This window comes from Seriola lalandi, unplaced genomic scaffold (assembly GCF_002814215.2).
Source record: "Seriola lalandi dorsalis isolate HSWRI2012SDOR001 ecotype SW California unplaced genomic scaffold, Sedor1 jcf7180002054470, whole genome shotgun sequence".
Lineage (NCBI taxonomy): Eukaryota > Metazoa > Chordata > Actinopteri > Carangiformes > Carangidae > Seriola > Seriola lalandi.
In genome coordinates, this window is record NW_019525023.1 from 2995197 (window position 1) to 3019530 (window position 24334).

The 24334-nt window shown below is 40.6% G+C and overlaps 2 protein-coding genes across 5 annotated transcripts in view; both read left to right on the forward strand.

Annotated features, from left to right (window-relative positions):
- Positions 1-10616: 10616 nt before the first annotated feature.
- On the forward strand, positions 10617-11599 carry LOC147818816 (protein myomixer-like). Its single transcript, XM_087175469.1, has one exon. The coding sequence runs from the start codon at positions 11369-11371 to the stop codon at positions 11594-11596; it is 228 nt and encodes a 75-aa protein (XP_087031595.1). The 5' UTR covers positions 10617-11368; the 3' UTR covers positions 11597-11599.
- A 13-nt stretch (positions 11600-11612) lies between these two features.
- Positions 11613-24334, forward strand: part of mymx (myomixer) — a 29389-nt gene continuing 16667 nt past the window's right edge. For 3 of the 4 annotated variants that reach the window (XM_023411604.2, XM_023411607.2, XM_023411606.2), the window contains exons 1-11: positions 11613-12254; positions 12928-13017; positions 14365-14511; positions 17476-17622; positions 18197-18388; positions 19230-19316; positions 19556-19674; positions 19782-19896; positions 19990-20067; positions 20169-20284; positions 21686-21848. In XM_023411604.2, the coding sequence (XP_023267372.1) occupies positions 11757-12254; positions 12928-13017; positions 14365-14511; positions 17476-17622; positions 18197-18388; positions 19230-19316; positions 19556-19674; positions 19782-19896; positions 19990-20067; positions 20169-20284; positions 21686-21848 (1752 nt within the window). In that variant the 5' untranslated portion in view covers positions 11613-11756. The remainder of the gene's footprint in view (positions 12255-12927; positions 13018-14364; positions 14512-17475; positions 17623-18196; positions 18389-19229; positions 19317-19555; positions 19675-19781; positions 19897-19989; positions 20068-20168; positions 20285-21685; positions 21849-24334) is intronic. The other variant, XM_023411605.2, reaches the window with a different exon arrangement.

A 24334-nucleotide genomic window follows, 5' to 3' on the forward strand; every position in this document is an offset into this window, starting at 1 on the left:
GTTTTTGGTTAAACTTCTTATTACTGACATCCATTTTAAGGCCCTAATATCCAAATTAGGTTGTCATAAGTCAACAAGGTTGGGAACCAGTGTTGTAACAGACTAAGTTGATGAAGGAAGATGATGGAGAGCTGATGAAACCCCCATCCCTGTTGTTTATAGTTGTAGCAACCCAGGTGACTATTTCTGTCACACACAATGACATAATTGCAGCAGTAGATGGCGCTGTTACACATTGTTTCAGATTGCCCATGAAGTTAGCAAGCTGTTACAGCCCCAAATGCATCGACTCCTGCCCAAAATGTTTCTAAGAATATGATCCACCATAGGATTACTGGTCAGATAATGTGACCAGATGATCCAGTTGGTCTGGTTGAGGTACACTTGGGCAATGCCCTCAATAATTTGATACTCTGTGTTGGCTGCTTGCACAACAGCAATTCATGAGGATTGGAGGTCGTAGTCAGAGATCTCAATGATTTAGTGTGAAGTTCTTTAAAAAACTGAAAAACAAACACAGCATGGTAGAAGCATACTGACACAGGCTGGTGTATAAATAAGCCTAACAACCTCAACTTATTCTAGTGTGAAATTATGGTCAAATGGAGGAAATTATTAGGTATGAATTTGTGTCTGGAATAAATAAAAGTCTGTCATTTTAGAAAGCACTTCTTCCAGCACAATGTTGTCAATAAATAAGAATGTGCTGTTGGGCAGCTTGCCTAGGTTGGAGAATAAAATAGCCCTCATCCGAGTTTGATGTGGGCATGACTGACCCAATCCGACTGTGACTGAAGTCCAGGTGATGGGGCCAAGGATAAATGAGAACAACTCTGGTGGAAGTGGTTTTTTTGTAGTATGTGAAGCATATCCCATACAGTGAATTTTAGTGGATCCCATTAAACAGCCTGTTTCACACGTCTCCATTGTAACTATGACACCTCATGTAACTTGACTGTGCTACCTAATTTTTAAAAGCATTGGATTACAAAGGGGTGGCTTTAGTGTGATCAGCTTGGTTCCAAATGGTCAGGCTGGAGTGAAAGTAGAGCCTTGTAAAAGGATTATGGCACTGAGGAGCTATGTTACAGCTGCCATGGATCTGCCCGTATCACCGCCCAGGTCTGGTCCACTTAGGAGGGGCTTTGATTGATTCATTGTGTGTAGGCATTCCACCCCCATGCCAGCTGCACGTCACGCACAATGGTGAGATTGTGGCTGGGGCTGCCCAAATGACAGCTGCCCATGGCTGTCCCTTGGAGCTCTGATAGGTGATTACAGACCACAGACCGAAAGCCATTGAAAAATAGGTTACAATACATTGTAGGTGGAGCAGGCTCTAAAATTATTATCACTTAAAAAGTTTGTTGCCTTTGTAGAGTCAATATCAATGTAATGTCAGTTCAATAAAAATACGTCTCGTCTTCCTTATCTCCAGCTGTTACGTGCAGATGAAAAATCTTAAATAAATTCTGATTTGTAGATCCCAAAAGCTGTCTACTCAGCAATCCTTGTACTCTGTTGATGTTACACAGTTGTTGTCTGATGATGTTATTGTCTGGAAGTGGACCCAGGATTTTCTGGAAATGGCTTGGATAAGTTTATTTAAATGATCACATGTCTGGGAGACAGGATGTTATTTTGTGTAATTGCTTTGTTTTTGAGCTATTACATCCAAACCTCGTATTGCATAATGATATGGGATATAATACACCAACATTATACTAAGGCACGCATACACCTTCCCCTAATAGATGTTGTGCCTGCAGACCTAGTCTATAATAGTGGAATTATACTGCCTATTCACCAGCAAAGAGAAAATGATAAGACTAGCTTGTTTATTCCTGAAAATTACACTAACAACTGGCTTTATTTGGTTATTCCTGTAATTGATAATTTCATAAACATTTAGAGTTTCTCTCTTGTCTGATCTCTCATTACAGAGGTGATATGTAATAGTTCCAAAAAGTGAGTTTCTCATCTCACAGGAACAGGGCGTGCAGCCCAGCCCAGTGAGAGTCTTTGTAATCTCTTGCAGCTACACCCAGTTTGTTCTGCCGAAAAAGTGCAGCCTGCCATCCCACCTGTCAGCATTTGCACAGATTGCGTCACCCATCTGCCCTGCTGAGCTACGCTTTGACACATTTGCTTAGTGGTGTGTTTTACAAACTTTATAGCCAACACATGTGGTGTCTGTCTGCTGTTATGCCTTGACATAGAGAACAGGAGTTGCCCAACTGCAGCATAGCTCTGCAAGTCAACAACAACTGCTAAAACCAACTGTTGTTCGGTATTCTTGGGCAGGCCCAGTGATGGAAGAGCTTTGCAATGCTTTGTGGCAGAGAAAAATACAGCCTTCTTAGAAATGGCTCATTTGGTTAACCTTTTTCTTTACCATGGCACATAAAAGTCCTAAGTGTGCTGTTATTATGAACAGTAAAACCAACTCCTTGCAAAATAAACCAATAAATGAAAGGAAAGGGAAAGAACTGTTTGTTGATGTTGACATGAAAAACAAGTGCTATAATAGTTAAGTATAATTTTGTAGCACTGTTTCTGCCTGCTTCTCTATTATATTCAATTACTATATGGAAATTGCCTGAAAATGTCATTATCATGTTTTACACTAATGGAGCCACTGAGGTTCTTCCATAGTTTCCACTATGTATTTCCATTGCATGGGCACAAAATAAGAAACATTCTTGCAGGAAAAAACAGTCATGATGTCTAGGCCATTGACTCAAAAATGGTTATACTCTGCATTTCAAGTCATAACTGTCATAATATCAAATCCTGCTATGAACACATGCATCCACCAGCTCAGGCCGGTGCTTTACTATAGTGTGCCGAGATATTCCACGGATGTTTAACGTACTGATTTGACTTCCGCTGTAGCTGGATTAGGTCAACAGCATAAAGCAGTCCAGAATGATGTCATAGAGCATGATCTAACTCTGTGGCCAGATGATTAAATCATACATTTTCCTTTAATTTGGGGGTTATTAAATGAACAGAGCTCTTCTCTGTGAGTTACTAAAGAAGATGATTGGTATGCGCCTTAGGTCATTTTCTCGCTTATGGTTCATTTGAAATGCTCTGAAATAGGAGTGAAATTAGTACTTTGTTGCAGCTTTTTATTGGTTAGGCTATGTTTCCAATTACCAATTAACCAACAAGCCGTAGTTTATAAGCAAAGTCATGTGGCTAAGCAGGGAGGCCGGTTATTGGATAAAGCTTAAAATCCTAACAGATGAGGGATTTAATAGAGTATTATCATTTCAACTCTGGCCATAAAAACATGAAAACATGCTTATGCGGCTGTTAGGATTGGCGAGAGCAGTCTGGACCTTGGTAACTGTTCTGTAGTTGACCTCTGACCCTAAAGTCGAGTAAAGACTGAGAAAACCGAATAAAGAATTCACTTTTGAAAAACCCATTAATTATTGCATTGCATGTCTAATGAAATGCTATGTTGTGTTTACTGAGAATGACACTGGTCTGTTTGTTTTGGTGAACTCTGGGAAATCCATCTTTAAGGGGTTTGTTAAGGTTCAATAAAACTGCAGTTCTGTGGTTTGTTTTTGACTTCCATTAGACAGGCTACGGAGCAGCTGTTTGGGGTATGTGAAAAACCCAAATGAAGGGAAGAAAATGCCTCTGGTTTCAATTCAACTGCGCAAAACAGGGCAGGTGTGAAAGTGCACTTAGGCCTCGGTAATCTCACTTTGAGGATAAAAAGGTTGCTTCCCTGCATTTTTGCCATCTGCATTGTTACACTCCATTCTCCTACAACAATTTCACTCTATTAGATGTCTGTGATATTGTTTTATTGACACTGTTACGGTTTCTTTTGGTTTGCATGCAGTGATACTTATTACTATCATGTACATTGATAAAATAATTACCATTCCACAGGGTTTTCCAGAGTGACTGCAACAGAAGAGACGACTAGCAGCAAGACATATTTTCATCACCACTTTAATTATGTGGCTCACTTTCTATTTTTGCCCCAGGAGAACCCCACCTCACCCCCTCCTCCCTCCACACATTTGTTTCATAGATTGCACAGCACCTGTTTTAACCCAAGTTGTTGTGACACTCACACCTGCTCCCATCATCCCCAATGCGATGCTCAAATAAAGTAAAGTTTGTGTGTAGTGTCTTGTCATCCATGAACTTATCTTTAACCTGGAATGTGAGAAGCATTTATTAGTCACATGCAGTCTCTTTAAAGCAACAGTGTGGCCTAAAATATTATTCAAATGCAGTCCTGACATGTCTGCAACAATCTATGCCAAAAGAGACAGCGTTATTCGACTGGTGAATAGGGCTTTGTGAACACCAACACCCAGCAATGTGAACAATTTCTGCTTTGTCACTGGTAACTGCAGTGAGGTTCGGGTTATTTCAAAGTAATATGTCCATTAGTGCTTTATGTAACCATGAACTGAGCCTCCAAGTTTTGTCTTTTGATGCTACCACAGATGTTCACACTCAAAAATAGCAACTGAACCCTCCAAAAGTATAATACGTCAACTTGAAGTTGTTCAAATTGTCATTCTGCTCAGGAGACAAACAATGTTTTGTCAGTGAGTCTTATTTTGTAAAAGTATACCACTGGGGTTTGCGTGTGTGTGTCAGCTGAATTTTAGCATCAACAAGCCATGCATAGCTCAGACTGGTGTCAGCAATGAGCTCATCCATTCCACTAACAGGAGGTGACATGAGCGAAGCAAACAATAACGCAGAGCTCTCAGGTAGGTCCAGCTTGTTATGTAAAAGCCCTCAAGGCCACCATGTATGTCAAAGCAGGAATAAAAATTACATTCGTCTGTACTGTATTAAATCCAGACTCTTTGAGGTGAAGTGTAATGATGTCTCCATGGTGAGATAAAATGAGTGTTAACCCCACTGCTTTTCAAAAAAAGGTTAAAGAACATCTGTGGAAGTTTTTACAAGTTGTCTGTGTATTTATTGGTATTTTCTTATTTACCTCCAATTAGAAAATGACAGAGAAGAATTACCTCAACCAAAACATTAAACTAATCTGCAATGCAATAGTGGTGTTCAAAAATGACTCAAGATGTACTTTGGCTTGCCTACATCTTTCCATTTGCCTGAAGCACTCAGATGAAACAGTGTATTTTTTCTTCTGCTGTTTCTCTTGTGAAGTTTTGAAGTACATCATGATTACAGAGCAGATCCATCAAATGTCAGGGTGTGTAAATGTTTAAATGTAAATATATAGGTTCACCTCTTTCTTGATTCTTTGTTTCTGCATTCAAAATGTTTTAACAAGCCTCTCCACTTGGCAACACTGGCCGATTCAGATGTCAAACACACAGGCAAGCAATAAACTCCAGGCTGGCTGCAGCATGATTAAAGTTCCTGTATGTGATTAATAGATCACACCACCAGGTCAACAGAGCTTCCAAATAAAGGCTTGAAGGCACCCAACCTGTCGCTGGAATGACATCAGAGGTCAAATGTTAAGCCTCCCTCTCAAGGTGATTGATACTTTTGGAGAGGGCAAAAATAAGGTACAGCTTTTTTCTGTTATTCAACCTTTGATATGGGAAAATTGCTTCCTGCTGCTGGAACACAGTTGCCATGTGAAACTATGATGTCACATGATGGAGTGACCTCATCTCACCATTCAGCCTGACGGCCACCTGAGGGTGGCTTCAAATTGCACTCAGTACAATAACAGCCTGTGTGACACAGTGTGTCCCTGTTTGCTGTGCTTCTCAAATGAGAGCAGCATGGAGAAGGTGAACTGCCTTCTATAGAGCATTGTTTTATAAGACTCTATTTTAATTATAGATTTGAGTAATGGTTACAGATTGGAAAATGGGTTTGGCAACAATTCACATTTAAACAAATATGAATCAATGAAATAACAAAATTAAGAGTATGCAGCCATGCTAGCAGTTCTGTGAGGCTGTACTTAGGCTGAGCAAAGTGCTAATGTCAGCATGCCACCCATGTTTAACCATCTTAGTTTAGTGTGTTAGCATGCTAACATTTGCTAAATAGCACCAAACACAAAGTACAGGTGAGCCTGGTTGGAAAATCATTAAATTTGTAGGTATTTGGTCATAATCCAAAGTAGAGAAATCTTTAACCTGATGATGGTGCTAAATGGGATCAGCAGTTACTTGAATTTCTCTACCAAATCTTATGACAGTATATTAAAGACATTTCAGTAAATGCCAAAATTATCAGCCTTGTGGTCCTATTATCCCCTGAGTCAACAGGATTCATCCTCTGGTGACCATGGAAGTAAATACAAATTTAATGGCAATCCATCCAAAATGTGTTGAGCTATTTCAGACTGAACTAAAGTAGTGGATCAACTGACTGATAAACAGACTGACTGACTGACTGACTGACTGACTGACTGACTGACTGACTTTGGGATTGCCAGGGAGCACACCACCCATGTGGATAATTGGAATGTATTCTTTGAATTCCAAAACCTTTCAAATACAAAATCAAAATCAATTCATTCGCACTGACCCTTACACTTGTAATTTATGCCAATTTGTCACCAACTGGCCTCTGGTCCAGAAGTAGAAACACAAACTAACTGTGAAGTGGATTATATTTGATCATCTACAAATGTCCTTGATGAACAGTTCATTGACTTAGTGGACAAACCTGATTGTACACTTTGAATTATCAACTTTTTTAGAGCCAGTGAAAGCCTCTGTTGATCTTAACCCTTTATAACTGCTCCAAAATTACTGTTTCTTAACTGTACTGCCCGGTGTATTTTTCTAACATTGTGGCCAGTTGTTATGGTAGGACAAAAAAAAAAAAATCAATTTAGGATGTCTGAGTCAAAACAAAGGCCCTCTTGTCTTAAAGCCAGGTCTGACTCTTGCCTTTTTATTTGAACATACCGACAGACTTCTGACACTGTTTCTACTCACAATACCACTTTAATGCCAAAGTTGGAGGCTGAATAGGACAAATATTATGGGTTGCATGGAGGATTGCTGCACGAGGATACCAGAGATCATGGTATAATTGATGTCAGTCACCTTGAAACAAGCCACTCTGCGAAATGTCACCTATAAAATTCAAAGATATTTAATAAGTGGGAATATATTTTACATAAGGGCATTTTTTATTTTTGTTGGAACAATGCCGCTACAGTTTAATAGGTAAAAAAATATATGCGTCATGGCGGACGGTTGAGTTTCATTGTCTCTGCTTGCCCACTTCTGCTGTGTGAAAAGCTTGGCACTGTCTCTATCCAAACAATGAGTACTGACTGACTAAGATGGCATTTTATTGCATGTGATGTCATCCAACACTCGAGCTTGCTTGGGCTCTTCACGGTTGGGCATGTTCAGAGGAAATGTGTGAAAGAGGACTCCCAGGATCAAGTACCACAGGTGTGTCTGAACGTCAGCTGATAAACATGCACACTCGTCAGGTCAAATATAGCCTCAGGTGAGCATCAGAACTGGGTGTCACTTATTAATAAATGTGTTATATCTGCCCCACCCTATATCCGAGTGAGTCTTTGGACTCTTGTTATTCCCTGTTTTACTTTGAAATATCTGCTCATCTGGCTCTAAACTATCTTTTGTTCATTTATGAAAGTACCTTCACTGCATTTACCTGCCTTCGTGTGTGTCTGCATTTGGCTCCACAAATCACTGAACTGTGTGGTATTTTAGCTGACAGGTTTCAAGGATGCAGTTTGTTATGCTTTTTAAGAGGATGTGATTGAAGTTATGTCATAAACTATGTTGCAACCCAGTCTGTGCTCAGGCGGAAGAGGTTTGGGATGGGAAAAAACCCATGTGGACATCATGAAGTAAATGCTGTAAATGTGGCTTTTGTAATGTGTTTATATTTTCCCCTTGTCCATGAACTGCAGCTGTCATGTTGTTCTGTTTAGGCACAAATCATTTCACTGTTAATGCTGTGTATTATCTAAAGTGGCTGAAGTACAAAAGCCCACAGGCGACCCATCTGAGAGAGGCTGGGTCATTGTCAAGATGTGGGCTCAGACATGTGAGCGAAGAACAAAGGAATTTAAAGTGTTACAGATTAACAGATAAGCATTAGTACAAATGTATGACTTCACAATTTCATTGGCACTAGGCCCTGTGGCCCTTTAGATTGTGTTTCGTTGTCATTCACAGGTTTAACAGAGAAGAAAACTTTCACTTAAGTCTTTCGTTGTCTCCGTTTAAACAAAGTAGAAAGTAGCTGAACAGCATAAGTATGCTTGTGTTGCTTTAAAACTTTTCCAAAGTATTTTGAAATAGTCTGTTTATGCGTTGTCTGTCCTGCTTGTAAAAATGTAAAAACGTTTTTGGCAACAAAGGAAATCATTACCTTTTGGTGGTTATCCAGCTTGGCATCCAACAATAACTAGTACAGTTTTAGCCATAAAACTAATAAACAAAGACCTGATTCTAATGACTTCAGATGAAAGTTAAAGTTAAATTCAGTTGTTTTCTGTGTAATGCTAAGCTGGAGAAGAGTCCTCCCTGGGTATTAAAAAGCTCAGGCCAAGCAAGGCTGACCTAACACACGTGAAGTCAGTATTTTCATTTTTTGTTCCTTTCATATCATCCATTTTTTAAAACTTCAAACCATTTCTCTTCTGATCACGATCCAGAGCACAAACTTATCTTATCTGTACTGAAACTTGACTAGCAGGCCAATCATGCCTTTGTGATGACATACACCAAGTGGAAAAGTACAGACCCCCTCTAGCTCCCATGCATATTCTCTCCTCCGCCGCGGCTATCACTCTCCTTTCATGCGGGCAGCCTCGGTGACATCACCCCCAGAACAAGTCTTCCAAGTCGTATTTACTGACTCTAATAAAATGGAAGATATCTAACAAGGGCGATCACCAACCAGGGCCTGCGGTGAGAAAGCATCAGGTTTTTATTAGCGTCTTGGGAGGCGGTGATATCAGCCATCAGGCCAGAACTAGTTTGTCTTCAACATCCACCCTCAAAGATGCAAATAAAGGAAGGTGGCGCATATAAAAGGGCGCTCAGATCAAAGCTGAGGTTTAAATTATTTGTAAAGGATGTGGGCAGCACGCAAGATGTGAATGAGAGCTGTGAGGAGAGAGGGAGGACTTCCAGGGTAAACAACATAAGGAAGGTGTTACAGTAGCCTAATCTGACTTGGTTGGCAGAGGTGGGACACCTGGTTCAAATCTAATCTGACAGTGACTGTGAGCAAACAACGTTCCATCCTTTATAAATGTTTATAGTCTAAAACAGGGCATACACAAACAAGTTTTCCCAACTAAAAACTAAAACTAAACTAAAGTCATACCTTTTACTACATTTTTTTTGCGGTAGAAGATATATAGAATAAATTCTTTATAGCCTAAAAGCGTACAAGCAAACCTTTATCAAAATTTAAATGATGCTATAAAGAATGCTAAGAGTGAGCTTAGTTACAAAAGATGTGATTTTCAGGCTAGTTTTCTCAATGAAGATCCACAATCTTAAATCACAGGATTTTTCATGTATAGATGTAAAGCCAATTGATATGTTACACTACAAAAAGCTATAACAATAATTCCTCTGTTATTTTTTAGGGTAGATCAATCAATAATCATTGTTCAACATGGCTGCAAATGGTGCAGACCTGTAGCCTAATCCATTTTATGTTTTTGCAGGGTCTGTATACCTTAAGGCCGTGGTGTAAATGTCATACAGTCAGAGTAAGAGGTGGATTTTTGGCTCTGCTATGGATTGGTTGCTGGTTTGCCTTTACACGGCATGACTTGCAAAAAGATGTTTATATGTATTTCGTTCCCAACCGAAAATGAGCCTAAATTAAAAATAATATCCCACATTTCCACATATTCCAATTGAACACGACCAACATTTAAGCATACGGTGGTGTCGTAGTCACACAGTGTACTCACTGCGCACATAAATCACACGCTTTTAGATCCACTCTCCCAGCAATATGGGGAAATGGCATTTTAAAGTTAGCCAAACCCCTTGAACTCCACCCATCTAGCCTTCCGTGAACACCACCCAGCCCTGGGCAGAATTTATCTCTGATTTCAAGCTGCAACACATTAAAACTCTTCCTTAGATGACTTCATCATGAAACCAGAGCTCTTTTAAAAGCATCATTAACTATGTCGACTCCAGGGCTACCTCTGCCATATGGAGCCCCGCTGAGTTGTCCCACAGTTGGCTCGAACGCTGGAGTCACACTGGAGACACATGAATGAATGCGTTACTTTAATGTTTCTATTTCTAAATGTTATGTAATTTTACTGCATGGGTTGATATTTAGTGAACACAAATTTTCAAAAGCACTGCGTTGTAAAATGAAGCATGCAATAACCCCAGTTTCATTAGATTCACTGAGTTTGGTTGCAAGTGGCTGAACTGCTCCTGAGAGCCGTTGGACCAGGTGCAGAGGTCACGTCAGAGGTTCAGCAAAGTGAAGAGTGAGAGTTCCTTTTTTGGGAAAAGCTTTCACCAGTGGAAGCAGATTCTTCCCTCTGCTCCCTCCAAATATTTTCTCTGCTGTCAGCCCCCCTCCCCAGTAATCCCCACTCCCCTCACGTACACACGCCACCCCTGCCATTCCAATCAGTCAGCCCAGCATGTGCTCGGTTGAACCCTAGCCACCATTAAGGAGTGGTAGGGGTCATCATCTGCTTGACTGTTACTTGCCCCCCACACTTGTCATAACAGCAGCTCTGAGGTTTAAGGAGCAGAGCGACAGGGATGTTCTGCTCCATTCAGCTGTAACCTATGTGACAACTGCTCCTCGTGGATTGGGAAAGAGGAGGCTCAGAGCTGAGGAAAGCACTCTCACTCCTGGACAGACTGCGCTAACATGAGCCTCTGAAGCTTGCTCTCCTCAGTTTTGACCAGACTACATTGGATTTTTATTTATAATCTGACTCTGACTGACTTTTTTTTTTTTTTTTGTCTTGCACTTTTTTGCTCCTCAGGGCTGAATCTGTTCCTCTGCACTTCCACGAGGTGGAGGTAAGGTAAAGGCCGTGTGGGTGTGTGTGAGTGTGTTTCAGCTGAGGATATTACCTCATAGAGGATAAGCTGTGATTGAAGAGGTCTAACAGAGGTCTCTCACTCTGACTCCATTACTCTTATCTGAGCAGATTTTCTGTTCGGGTTCAGAGGGGAAGTTTTGACAGCCAGGCTTTACAGCCCCCTCTCAGCTCTGTGGCTCCTGACAGAGAGAAAGAGAAAGAGAGAGAGAGAGTGTAGAGGTGGTGACTTCATCCCCTCTCTTAACCAACCCTCCTCTTTCCCCCTCCTTTTTTGAGTTGTCTTTTTTTCTTTTTCTTTTTTTCTTTTTTTCTTGCACAGCACAGTCAGGCAGCATGCCAGCAGTTTTCATCTTGCTGCGGTCCCTGGTTATCAGGCTCCTCAGTAGCAGACTGGCAGGCTCAGTGGCACAGTTCCTCAGGAGAAGCCTCTCTACAGGCGCTGCCCACCTTGGCACGGCGCTGCGCCACGTCTGGGACCGCATTCGATCCCAGGAGTCCAAGGAAGCCATCCTGGGCTGTGTGCTGTGCATTCTCAACATGCACAAGAAGGTGGAGAACTGAGCTCTCCCTCCACTTTCTGTTCAACCCTCTTCTCTACTCGCCTGCTGAACAGAGACTGGACAACTGTTGAGTGAGGAGAGTGGACAAAGGGATGTGACAGACTTTTTTAAAAGCTCATTTGGACTTCAGTTTATTTTGTTTTCTTATAAGGACTCTGGTCATGTCTGAAAGCATTGTGAGGAAGGTGCAGCCCTTCACCATTGGGACGAGATTGTCAGTCCCAGCTGTGCCAAAATGCCAGGATTTCACACAGAGTTATCTGCAGAGCCCGAGTCTGGATAACTGCACGTTACAGCACAACCTGAACTCGCTCTACCTCAGCCGATCCCAGGTCTGTGCACATGGCCCCTGTCTCGTCTCACCTATCGTGAAGCAGGTAGCCCCGGTGAAATGCAACCAAGAGCACATGGCAGCAGAGGACCACCTGAACCAGAACATTGCCTCCCCCTCCACTGTCTCCAGATCCATCAAGAAGATCACAATCTCTGGGAAAGAAAGATCAGAGAACAAGTTGGCAGTGGGACCAGCACAGCTTTCCATCACAGGGTCCACATCTGAAAACAACAATAACAACAACAATGTCACAAGCACATCAGATCCACATCTGCCCAGGATTGTGGGGGTGAGCTGTGAGAATAAATCCAGTTCTCAATTTAAGGTACAGTACACACTTACTAATAAAAAATATGCAAATTTTAAAACAAAGGAAAAAGTGAATATCACATATGGGTGTGTTTTTTTTTTTAAATATTGCAGCATAATTAAATGGCACTTATAGGAATAGAAATTTTAATTTTTACTCAATAGGACAAAATTTAGGTTATCAAAGATGTGTTCAAAATGATGTTTTTGTCACATAAACTACATACATGAAATAAATAATCATTTACTTTCAACAGTTTAAAAAAAATGCTGGTAATGTTTTTTCAAGCAAAGAAGTTAACCTCAGAGTTAGCATGGAAAGTGAAATACACTACTACTATACTACTTCGTACAATTTTTCAGAGGAACCCAAAAGGTTTTCCTCCACATTACTTGTAGTTTAATTATTTTTGAGGTATTGGTTTAAGTAGAATGTCTTTTATAACATATTGTTTTACACCTTTATTCTATCATAAAGTAAAACTTTGTATTTATTAATCCAAATTGATTTGTTTTTAAGAAGAATATGTAAGGTTCGTGGTAGTTATGGTATTTTCCATAGGCACGTGCACAAACGTCTATAAAACGCTAATTACAGTTTGCCGTTTGTTTCTTGCCTGCCACAGTTTTCATCGTCCTGTCCACCTTGTTCGCCTCAATTGCAGTTTATTCTCTTCTTTGTATTTTAGGTTTTACTCAGAAAAGACAGCAGTGATGAATCTCAGCCCAAACACGGACAAGCCAGGGCGAAAGTGAACGGAGAGAAATCTGTCCAACAGGTAAGACGGAGCTATGCTAACTGCTAAATTAAAAACGAAAAATAGCTAGCTTTGGAAAAAACAACGACTTTTTTTTTTAATTCAGTGGAAGGATATTTAATCCAGAAAGCCACTGTATGAGCACCAACATTTTCTGATATTGGGTTTTTTGTTGTAGACAGTGATGTTATTTTTCCCAACTCTATCCAGACTGTAGAAACACAGTTGTTTTGTTGTGAGGCAGTGGGGTCTTAATAGCCAGCTGTGGAGTTGATGAATCTCTTGGAGTTTAGGAAGTGAAGTCATGTGGTGTGTTCGCCAAACTCAGTTTATTATATTATACATTTGGAGCAAAGTTACACAGAGGTGGAAAACGAGTTGTGGGAGCAACGTGTCTTTGAACACTTCACAAATAGCCTGTTGTTTCCTCTTGTTTGGCTCTGATGTATTATCGAAACAGTCTACAGAAGAAAAACAGTGTAAGTATATTGTAGGATATTGTTTAAAGTCAGTGGGCTGTTGGATTTGGCCTGTTCCTAGTTGAAGTCATCAGTGTGTGTTGTGGATGAAGTGCTGTGTTACAGCAGACCCCGCAGAGGCAGGGCTCACTGGAAAACATGAGGTCAGGGAAGATGTTAACAAAAGAAATGGCTCGCTGAAGTTAAGTCCTTATGGAGGCTGGTTATAATAACACTCTGACACAGCAATGGCCTCATTTCCCCTTTTAGGACAAAAAACTACAATAATGATTCACATCATCTCTTTTTCTGTAACCACAACAATACCTTGCTTTTCCTTTGCTCATACATTATTCAAGCTAGTGGCAAAAAAAAAAAAAAAATGCTTATAATTACACAAGAGAAGGTGGTGGTGCCTTTACCCGTTCAGGGATGGAAGAGCGAACATGATCTACCAAAGGCCTTTAAAGGTGATATGTTTACATGTAAGGCTGACAGTAAAAAACGTCAGACATCCAAGGATCTGTCCACTCCTGCTTCCTTCATGTGCCCAGATGTTTCCTGATTGGAGAGCAGCAGCAGGCTTGTCCATTACTTAAGCTGTGCCAGTCGTGTTCATTTCATCTCACGCAGTGCTGACAGTAGGTTTTTGTTAAGAGGGACCTTGGGGCCAGTCTGACACATGTTGTTAATGTCTCTGGATGGGAAAAAAAAGGTATAATTAACATAAATGGACACTTAAACATCCCATAATTGTGCTTACTGTATTTACTTCTTACAGGTTTTTTCAGATGCAAGCATCATGTTGTGTTCAGGTTTTATCTAGATAAAAAGGCTGATTGCAGCTGATTGCAGTCAAATCGCTATCATGTTTTTAACACTTTGTTGTCTTTTTTGGGCGCTCACACAGATTTCATTCCCTGAATCGCAGAAGAAAGAGCCTCAGAGGAGAGAAAGTCATCCACACACACAGAATGAGGCCTCAGCAGCTGCTGTCACATCCCAGAGTGACTGCTTCACTCAGCGCAACTCGCTCTTCAACAAGGAAGTACTGCAGGTAAAATATGACATGCATGCATGTAGTATGCATTAGTATGCAAACTAAAAAATAATTAATAAAATAATTTTGGATCCCTGTTCATGAAAAGCTACTGCTGCACTTTCTCCCCTTGCATTTCTGTCTTCCCTCATATAATTAGAGACTAATAAAATTTTTGAGGAGGGTGTTTTCTTTTCCACTTCACTTTTCCAGATTATGCATATTTTGCAGATGGAGATGTTTAAAATCATTTTAGAATTACACTTATCAGAATCTCTCATTTCCTCTGATGCTGAATGAAAAGAAGCTGGACTGGGTTCATCTCAAAAGCAACAAGTTATGCTGCTGAGATGAAATCAGAATGAAAGCTGTCTGTCCCATGACTGAGAGCAAAATATGTACTGGTTCTTATTTTGTCCCGAGAACTGTATGAGCTGTGTTCAGCTGAGGGAAGAGAGGGAGGGGAAACCGCCACAAGTGAAGCAATTATTTAGGGATGAGATCATTGTTTGGCTCCATCTCTTCACGCCTATGGCCCAGAGAGACTCAGCCAAGCAGCACAACTGGTTGTGTTATCTCATCACTGCTTTCACCCCGGCATACAAGGACATTTTTCAGCGAGTTCGGCAGAGGGACATTTTTCAGCGAGTTTGGCAGAAGGACATTATGTCCAGCAGTTGGCTTTGTCATCAGATCTCTGTTGAGAAACTGTCCAAGTGATAGGCCACTTACTCCCAATAATAAGAAATTAATACTGGACATGTCAGCTGAAAGAAACATATGATGTATGTATGTGTTGAAAACAGCTCTGTAGCACGTTGTTAATGTTAACAAGCTTAGCAGCCCCTTTGCTCTTACTTGGAGCTTGCATTTCTGTTGCTTTTAGAGGAAACAGCCTTCAGTATTTCAACTTTATTTGAGAATGTACTTTAAATAGCTGTGACGTTTTGATGCCTGGGGATCTACTTGTTTTACAGGGATTTGGATAGTCAAGTCAGATTTTATTCATAAAGCCCAAAATCACAAATCACAAATGTGCCTCAAGGGCCTCAACAATCTGTACAGCATTGCTACACTAACTGTCCTCAGACCTTCAAATCGCACAAAGGCAAAAAACTGCTATTACCAATGATAATGTGTTATTACAGTATCCCATCACTGTGGAAGTGGAAGTAAGGTTTCCGCGGAGAGCGCGGCTTCATTGAGGGCCATCTGTCTCTGAGGCTGCTCTGCAAAACATCTCGCATTTCACCATTTCATATTCATGATAGACAAAGTAGAGAAAACTTCCACTTTCACATTCTTTTCAGGGCCAAGTTGCTTTACTGTGCTATAAATGTAGCTTGTTGGTGATCATTTTACGAAGAGTAAAGATGTACACACTTTGTGAAAAAGTGAAAACTTTGTTTTTCAGTTAAAATGCTAAAATTTGGAACCTTTGAAGCTTGTAGCAATTAAAAACAGTCAGTGGTACCCTCTTACAATCACCAAACTTCGAACATATTTTTAAACGTTTGTTCTGCGTTAATTGCGGTGGTATTTTCCTGTGTGGCAACAGATTTTTTGCAGAAATTCAGAAGCAGTGTTACAGTCTGAACTGCATACATTAACTGTCTACTCTTCGTGGCTAGACTAAGGCCCAACTGTACATTTCGATAAACAGACCATTGTTGTGGAGAGTGGACAGGAAGAAACAAGGGAATCATAGACTTCCTGTATGAGGTCATTATAATGCCATGGGACCCAGTGTGAGGAGATAGGGGCAGGCCTGTTTTGTCAAGCTCTTTTCCTTCTGTTCAATCCAGAAATACCTCTGCTTCCCCCGGGGGCCTTGTAAAGTTAATGACCTGCCTCTCTGAGGAGAATTGACATCACATTTTAATCTACAACAAAGACTTGTTTAGTGTGCGGTCTTGAAAAGGGCTCGTGTTGAGTCTATTATTCAATATAAATCACACTGAATTTCTTGGGAAATAATGCTTTGATGTAATATTGCAATGACTTTTTTGTGTGCTTAATTGTTATTTGATATTCTGCAGAGTACACAAAAACAACACTGTGGAAAATAAAGTTCTGCTGATTTTATCAACTGTATTATTCATTAAGGATCACTTTGAGAAGTGGAAGAAACTGAGTTCATTTATTAATTTATTCGATTATTGTGACTTGGGTGGATCATGGACTTCTCACACTGGGTTCTTTGCAGAAAACAAACATGTATTTTTCAACACTTTCTGACTTTAGCCACTTGGTTTTCACTTCTCACTCCATACAAATATTGCCAGAGAATTTAGCTCTGCAGGACTAAGCCTTATGCAATCGAGTCCAGGCACTTGCCAAGAGAAACTTCTGCTCTGCATAATATGACATTGGAGAACAAAGGGCTGTTCTTGATGTGTCTGAGGCTCCATGTTACTCTAGGAAGAGAATCTGACCTGTTTGCTCTCCTGATCAGCAGAAACAAGACTGTGTTCACCACTGTCATAGATGAGTCTTGGGGTGTGAAAGGTCTAGATATAAATTTCTATGAAAAACATTACAAAAGAAATCTGATAGTAATTTTGTCACATTGCAATATGTGATATTGATGCATACAACTCATCTGTTGAGCACATTCTTTACACATGTACATCACAGCATCATTTCACTTTTAGCACAGAATAAGAAGAAGAAGAATTCACTTCCAAATCAGTTATTATCGCTCCGGTAACTAGAAGGTCATCCACTTCTCTTAAGTTCACATTGAATTGTTGCACATCTGTAGTCAAATAACACTGTGGATATGACACTTATATAAAGAGTCAATGCTAATTAATACAATCTCAGCCATGTTATGTTACATCTGGTCTCTGAAGCTGATGCATTCTCAGAAATAAGAAGATGAATCAAGTCTATAAACAGACCTAAGTGGTCGACTGTGCTGTGTGTAAAGCAAAGTGTAAGATCGTAAACATTTTTTGTCTGTGTCTGTTTGTGATGTAGGCAGAGGCTTGGATCAAAGGCAAACTGCAGGATCTGAAGGATGGCTGTAATATTCAGCGCTGCCCCCTGCAGGACTGGGAGGAAGCCTCGCACACGCTTCACAGAGACCTCAGAGACTTTGAGAACACATTAATTCAACTCAACCAGGTAACAAAATGATTCAACACTAGGCTGGATTTGAACTGAAATATTATCATCTAACCAGAACAAGCACACCAGAGCAAACCACATTCAAAAGGAAATAATTATTTTAACTTTTTAAAATAATTATTTCCCCTATTTTTAGGTAATGGGGATCTGAATGGAATCATTAATCACTGTCTTTGGTGCTAAAAGGGTCTGTCAACTCACATAACACATAACATAATAGTCTCGTAGGCATTTCCAGTCGACCAGAGAGAAAAGCAGACCCTCAGTGTTCCAGACGGCTCTGTCAAGCCAGTTTATTCTTTCTCCCTCAGAGGAAAATGTTTGGAAATGGTACATTGCTGATAATTAACCTCCTTTGACACTCAGACAGCCCAGGAAGGGTAGAAGCAGAGCCAGGAGATTTTTCAGGGGTATATCCAAGACATTAATGGCAGTTTTCCAACAGTTGTGAAGCAATGACTCTAACAAACTTGAAGTGTCAAATGTACTCGGCCACTGTTGTGCATTAGTCTGTCTGCTCCATCTATGCTGAATTTGAACTTTCACTTTATGTTTCTTTCTGTTTCAAAAGATGGGTGAGCAGTTAATCTGCAAGTTGAACCCTACGTCTGATCTGGTAAAGAAGCAGCTCAGCCAGCTCAGGGACCAGTGGCACACGCTAAAACAGATGGCTGCAAATCAGACAAGGGCCCTTGGTGGAGCCAAGAACCTGCAGGAATTCAACAAAAAAGTGGACAAGCTGGAGGCATGGATTAAAGAGAAGGTAAAAAAAAAAAACATTCCTCTCACCTTCTGTTATTATAGTTAGTGTAAGAAGTAAATTTAACCGCAGTGAAGGCCACTTTTGTCATCCTGTTTAAGGCCAGTTCTATTGAACTATTGAGTAAAACATTTTTTAATGATAATTTGTGTGGTATTTTAGTTTATTTCTGGCTGTATGATGCTAGCATTTTCTATTGGTTCATCTATGTTCTTATTTTCAAGTTTAACACTAATGTGAAACAGGATGAAATGTGAAGTACTTCAGATTATTCAGTTATTTTTATGCACCTTCATTTAAATTTCTCAGATAGTTCACCCATGAGTCTGAGAGGACAAACAGCTCTAATCAACAGTTGCCAAGATAATTGGCATGAAAAACAGCGTTTGCTAATACAGGAAATTAACTCAGTATCCTGAAGACATCTCTTGTTTGTTTATAATCACCAGTGTAAAACATCTGCCCATCATTATCAAAAAGCAATCATCTAGTGCATTTTAGGCCTGTGTTTATCTCTCTGTTCATGTCCATGTCTGGCACAAGGGAACTAATGATTGATAATGGACCTGTAGGAACGTAATGGAGGATGTTACTTATGAAGTCTATAAAACATCCATCCCTGGAGGAGACAGTATTCTCCATTTAGTTCTTCTCACTCTTTCCTCTTTGCATTAGTCATTAGTATCAAGTTCAAAGTTTCTCTCCTAATGCTGACGGCTATTTCTGTTTAGCATCCTCCTTGGTAGCAGGGCTAATGTGGTGTAATCCTAGTACCTCTGAAAAGAAATAATGGTTGGTTTCCTGATAAATGGGGGATATAAACACTGACTTTTATGTGTACCAGCAGGAAGAGGAGCAGTCTCTGGTGAATGTCCTAGGGGAAAATGTTGACAAAATGCAGCTTACCCGGAGAATTTTAGATCTGAAACAGGTGAGCATTGTAAAAGAACAAGCAAAAGAACTATTAATAATTAACGGAAGAACATTATACATGCTAAACAACTTTCTTGAGTTAAAGTTATATACATTCCCATATGTTAATGGTTTATATTACAATTTTGTAGGGGTTCCCAAGTCATTTATCTATGGCTGACTGTAATTTGTCTCCCAGGGTGTATGGTAAAGACAGCTGAGGTCATAGTTGGACTGTGTTCCCCTGTTTCCCTGCAGGATGAGCAGCTATACAGAAACCTTCACGAGGAGATCAACCACTTGGCCCTAAAACTGGAGAAACAAGGGAAGACAGATGGCAAAAACATCTCCAGCAGGAGGAAACACATCAATAAAATGTACACTTTGTCTCTTAAGTTGAACTGGTATGTTGCATGAAGCATATTCAATCTCAAGATGAATTGAAGACTGAACTTATCCGTATTGCCATCTGCTGTCTGTGTAGGTGGCTGAGGGTCCAGTCTCATCTAAAAAACTACCATGAAAATCTTCAGCTGGCACTGGAGGTGTCCTCGTTCTACCAACAGGCTGATAATACAGTGTTTGCTATTAATAACATGGTAAAATTCCCTGGCAGCTTAATTGTTTATTTTCCTCTTAGAGCTGTGATTCACATTTTACTCACTTGTACTGTTCTGTATCTTTTCTTTCAGAGGAAAAGCATATCTGCATCCAAAAAGCTGGACAGTTTCGGAGACAGAGAAATCCGTGACATTGCCAGTCAAATCATGGTAGGAAACATCTTTTTACTTTAAGCAGCACCAGTTGGTCAGATCCTGAAAGTGCGTTGCAGAAGCCTTCTCTAACTAACCTACAGGCCTGTGTGTGGTAGATGCTAGATGTTAGCGTGTCCCAGCTGTCTAATCTCCATCCCGCCCTGGCTGCTGGCGTCACACAGAAGCAGAGTGAGGTGAAGGACTGCTGGGCACTTCTTCAGAAGGTTTTAAGGTAAGACAACAGGCCAAGGATACCACAGAAAACTTGGTGGCCCTGTGAATACATGCGCCATTTCACCCAGTAACTGGTCCACAGGTTTCCATTGAGCTGGAACTGTATTTTGCTGTAATTACTCATCTGGTACCCGACATTAAAAATCTGCACTGGCAAAACCTAGAAGAAGTTTTCCAAATGAAAATGAGCTTTCTGTCTCTCTCTTGATTAGGCATGTTTGATTTGGGTTTGAATCACTGAAAAATTATAAGCAAAGTGGAGGACCGGTCCATCTGGGTGTCTGGAGACCGCCTGCCACTCGTAGCATCACTCACCACACACTTTTTGGTTTATAATATTCGGTTTTCTGCACTGGAATTTGACAAAATGTTTGCTTACTGTACTAGTTGAATAATGTCTTGGCTCACTGAGTTAAGTTGGCAACACGGTTTGTTCTCTTTTCACTATTAAACTCTTGCCATCACCTTGAATAGTCTGCTAAATCCAAGTTGAAACATGTTTACAAGAATATTTGGGATTTTTTACAGCATTTGTAAAACAGATTTATTGTTACTTTAATAGCCTACAGTAAGAATTCAGACTTGTTCATCATTATATTACCAGAAGCAATATCCACTTAATGAGCGCAGCCACATTTAAATGATGTGGTAATCTGAGAACCAAACTACAAGAAATGACACATTGATTGTGCACTGGGGTCCACACCTAATTACTGACAGTCTTACTTACGTACTGTTACATCCCTACAGCATGCGTTGTAAAACATGTGGCATTCTTTTAAATAATGTCCAAAAATATAAAAGGTAATTTCTGGGAAGCATCGGTACATTTCAAGACAATCTGTCCTAGATTTTCGATGCTTTTTGTACAAAAGTGGGATCTTGGAAGTGATGGTGAAAAGGTCAGGGGATCATTAAACTTTGTAACTTTGTTTAGAGAAGCGCATTTAAATCATTAGGATCCATCCTCTGGGGACTATGAATATTCATGACAAATCTCATATCAGTCTGGCCAATAGTTTTCATATTATCTTGTTCTGCCTCAAAGCGTTGGACTCGCCAACGGATAACATTGCAATCCTTATACTCTACCTGGGCAAAAAGACTGAACATTTTCCATGTACATAATAATACTCCAGTCCACAGTTCTGACATCCATCTCCAACATCTCCTGCTTTCCAAATATTTCTTAGGCTGAGAGCTTCTCATGTCAGTGGGCTATCTTTAGATCCAAACATTACATCATCTCATCTGTCTTATCAGCTGTGTTTCATGGCTATTTAAACCAAATAACACAAACACTGGTAGAAAACTTCAGAGCCATAATTGGAGTTCATCATGGGCCTCTGAAGCCCTGCCGTCAGCACCACAGTAACCTCCTGCTCTGCTTGTCCTGCAGGAGTGACAGGAACACACTCTCTCCCATTGGCCCCGCTTTCACCAGGGAAGATGCTGACCCCCTGACACTGGCCCGAGAACCCCAGTGCAACGTGGGAACGGAGCCACAAAGGATCATGGGAAAGGAGGTGAAGGAGGAGCAGAATCGTCTGAAAGGCTGTGTGGTAAGTAGCTACGGTATTTCATTCTATTACTGGAGAAACCACACTGTGGCTCATGACTGGGAGAGAACAACGCCATCAGTACTGGCAAACGATGAGCTCAGCCTCTTCCAGTGTTACGACATCTGTGGCTGCAGAAAATGACGCACTTTGTCCTTTGGTTTGGAAAATGCCTGATTTACAATTTCAGCAGGTTTTTACTAAATAACAGTATTTCTGGAGTCAGATGTGCTATAGAGCAGTGGTTTCTATTCTTGGCACCCAACATACTGTTGGTTTTCCATCCTACCAGCTAGTTAGTGGCACTTAATAACATCATCTGATGTCCCAATGGGTGAGGAAGCCCTTGATAAGGTGGTTAGGATGAATACCAGTTTGGCTCTAAAACTCAGAGCCCAGTGCTGTATAGAATATCTATAATCTATCTCTTCACAAGAACCTTAGTCTGTAAATGTTATGAATATTGCTCTGTAGGAGTCACAGGAAGAGCTTTTTGAGGTGTTATTTACCCTGGCACAAAAATTACGTAAGTTTCCATGAAAAATGTCAAGCCGTGACTGTACAGCATGGTTGAACGGTGGGCCAGAGCAAATATGCTTTTCCTGTCGACCCAAAATTGTACTTTATGTTAGAATAATATCTTGGGCTTTCAACCACTCTAAGAAAAGTACACATTCATTGGATTAATACTGTACTAATAGATGGTCTGTAGGTCAATCCAGGGTGAGTGGTCTATCTGCAGAGCATGTGGATTTCTCAGATACAACATTCCTCATCTTGGAGGCCTACCAGCATTTTATTGAACACATGGGTGCTCTTATAGTAGTCCCACTGCCCATAAACTTACAAGGAAATACTATTTGCGTCTTTTAGAAGAGGAGGTATTCAGAAACTTAAGTGTGTGGTATGTTAAAAACCAGTAATTATGTGTATATTTAGTCTTTTAAGTTAGCACATTAAATCTCTTCCCAATCCATAAGTGAATGCACAGTGGCTGTTTGGGTTCAGCCCAGAGGTATCCCATAATGCAATGCTCCTCCCCTTTTGTTGACCCTGAGTTCTCGTGAAATCCCTGCTGTGCTTCTGGCCTTGTTTTGCCCAGTGAGAAAGTGCCCAGATGCTTGAGGAGAGAAAACTCCACTCTTTCCAGTCTCCCCTTTTTTCTGGTTCAGTTTATTTCCCTGTTTTTAGGCTGTTACTGGCCTTGTGGCTTCGCCACCTGTGACAGGAGCCCATCAGGCCAGCAAGCCTCAGTCAGTTGTTTCTCTCAATGGGCACTGAGCTTTTTTCCACGGCCATCCTGAGCCCTTTCAGTGCAGTTAGTACTCTTTATTACAGTGGGAGCTGGAGTTACCTGGGTGCACTGTCTGTGGGAGCTCCAGTTGTTACTCTTTATGGACTCCAAACAAAACCTGGGAGCCCAAAAGCCAAACACAGAGCCAGGCATAACCACCAGTTGAACAGTAAAAGTAATTTGTCACATGCTTTCGCAGCGCTTTAACTTCAGCTTCTGGGTGTGCTGAACTGAGTACAGTGGCCTATTTTTAAGGGTCCAAAATGCAGCCGCACAGGTCTGTTGGCTTGTAGTGACTCTGAGACGTTTGCATACGTGCTGGTAGACAGCACTTGCAGTGTATCTGCGAACACGTTAGCACACTTTCTTTGTCATGGTCTCCCCCTCTGGTGAAATTTAACTCTGTCAATTAAATGTAACTGTAAATGTTTTAGTGTCTGTATGTGCATGGGTACATGCATTATAATCTAAATGTCCATGTCTGTGTTAGCAGTGGTATGGCCTCTTGTTTCTGGAGGTAAACATGGCTATCGTCTGTTTCTCAGGCTAATTGTAGCCAGATGCTGGGGCTGCAGACCAGATGGGATTGGTGCTAAGTGATAGTTCTTGGCTGACATCACTTCATAGCACATTGCAGAAAGACACAGAGGGGAAGAGGAGCTCAGTGGAAAACAGATAAGAATCAACAGTACCCAGATAGGGAGAAGTATGCTGAAATACGAGATGATTGGATGAGGCCAAAAACACAGAATACCATGGAATATGACATAGAAAATCAGTAAATGGCTATTTTTTGCTGCAGCTGACGTAATTGTCTTTCATATGGCTGAGTAGGATGTTGAGTGCACCACAGGACTTGTTTACAGTGGAAGCCACTGTGGAGGATTAAAGACAGAAGCAAATATCTGAGGAGGAGATATCAGTGATGGTTATCAACTCCGTCAAATGAATCACAGTAGAATGTTAGTTTTGCAGCTTGAACACATAAATGGGCCGATAATGTGCTTCTCTGAAACTCAGACTTGCCTATAAAATGGCTGGCATGTTAGTAAATGATGTTAGACCCCTTCAATTTACTGCATCTCTCGCATAATTTTGGAGGCGACACTTTTCTGTCTGACTCACGTCTTCTATAAGCCCAGTCAAAAAATAACATGATTAAATTAAATTTACTCCATAAAACACTATTATTAAT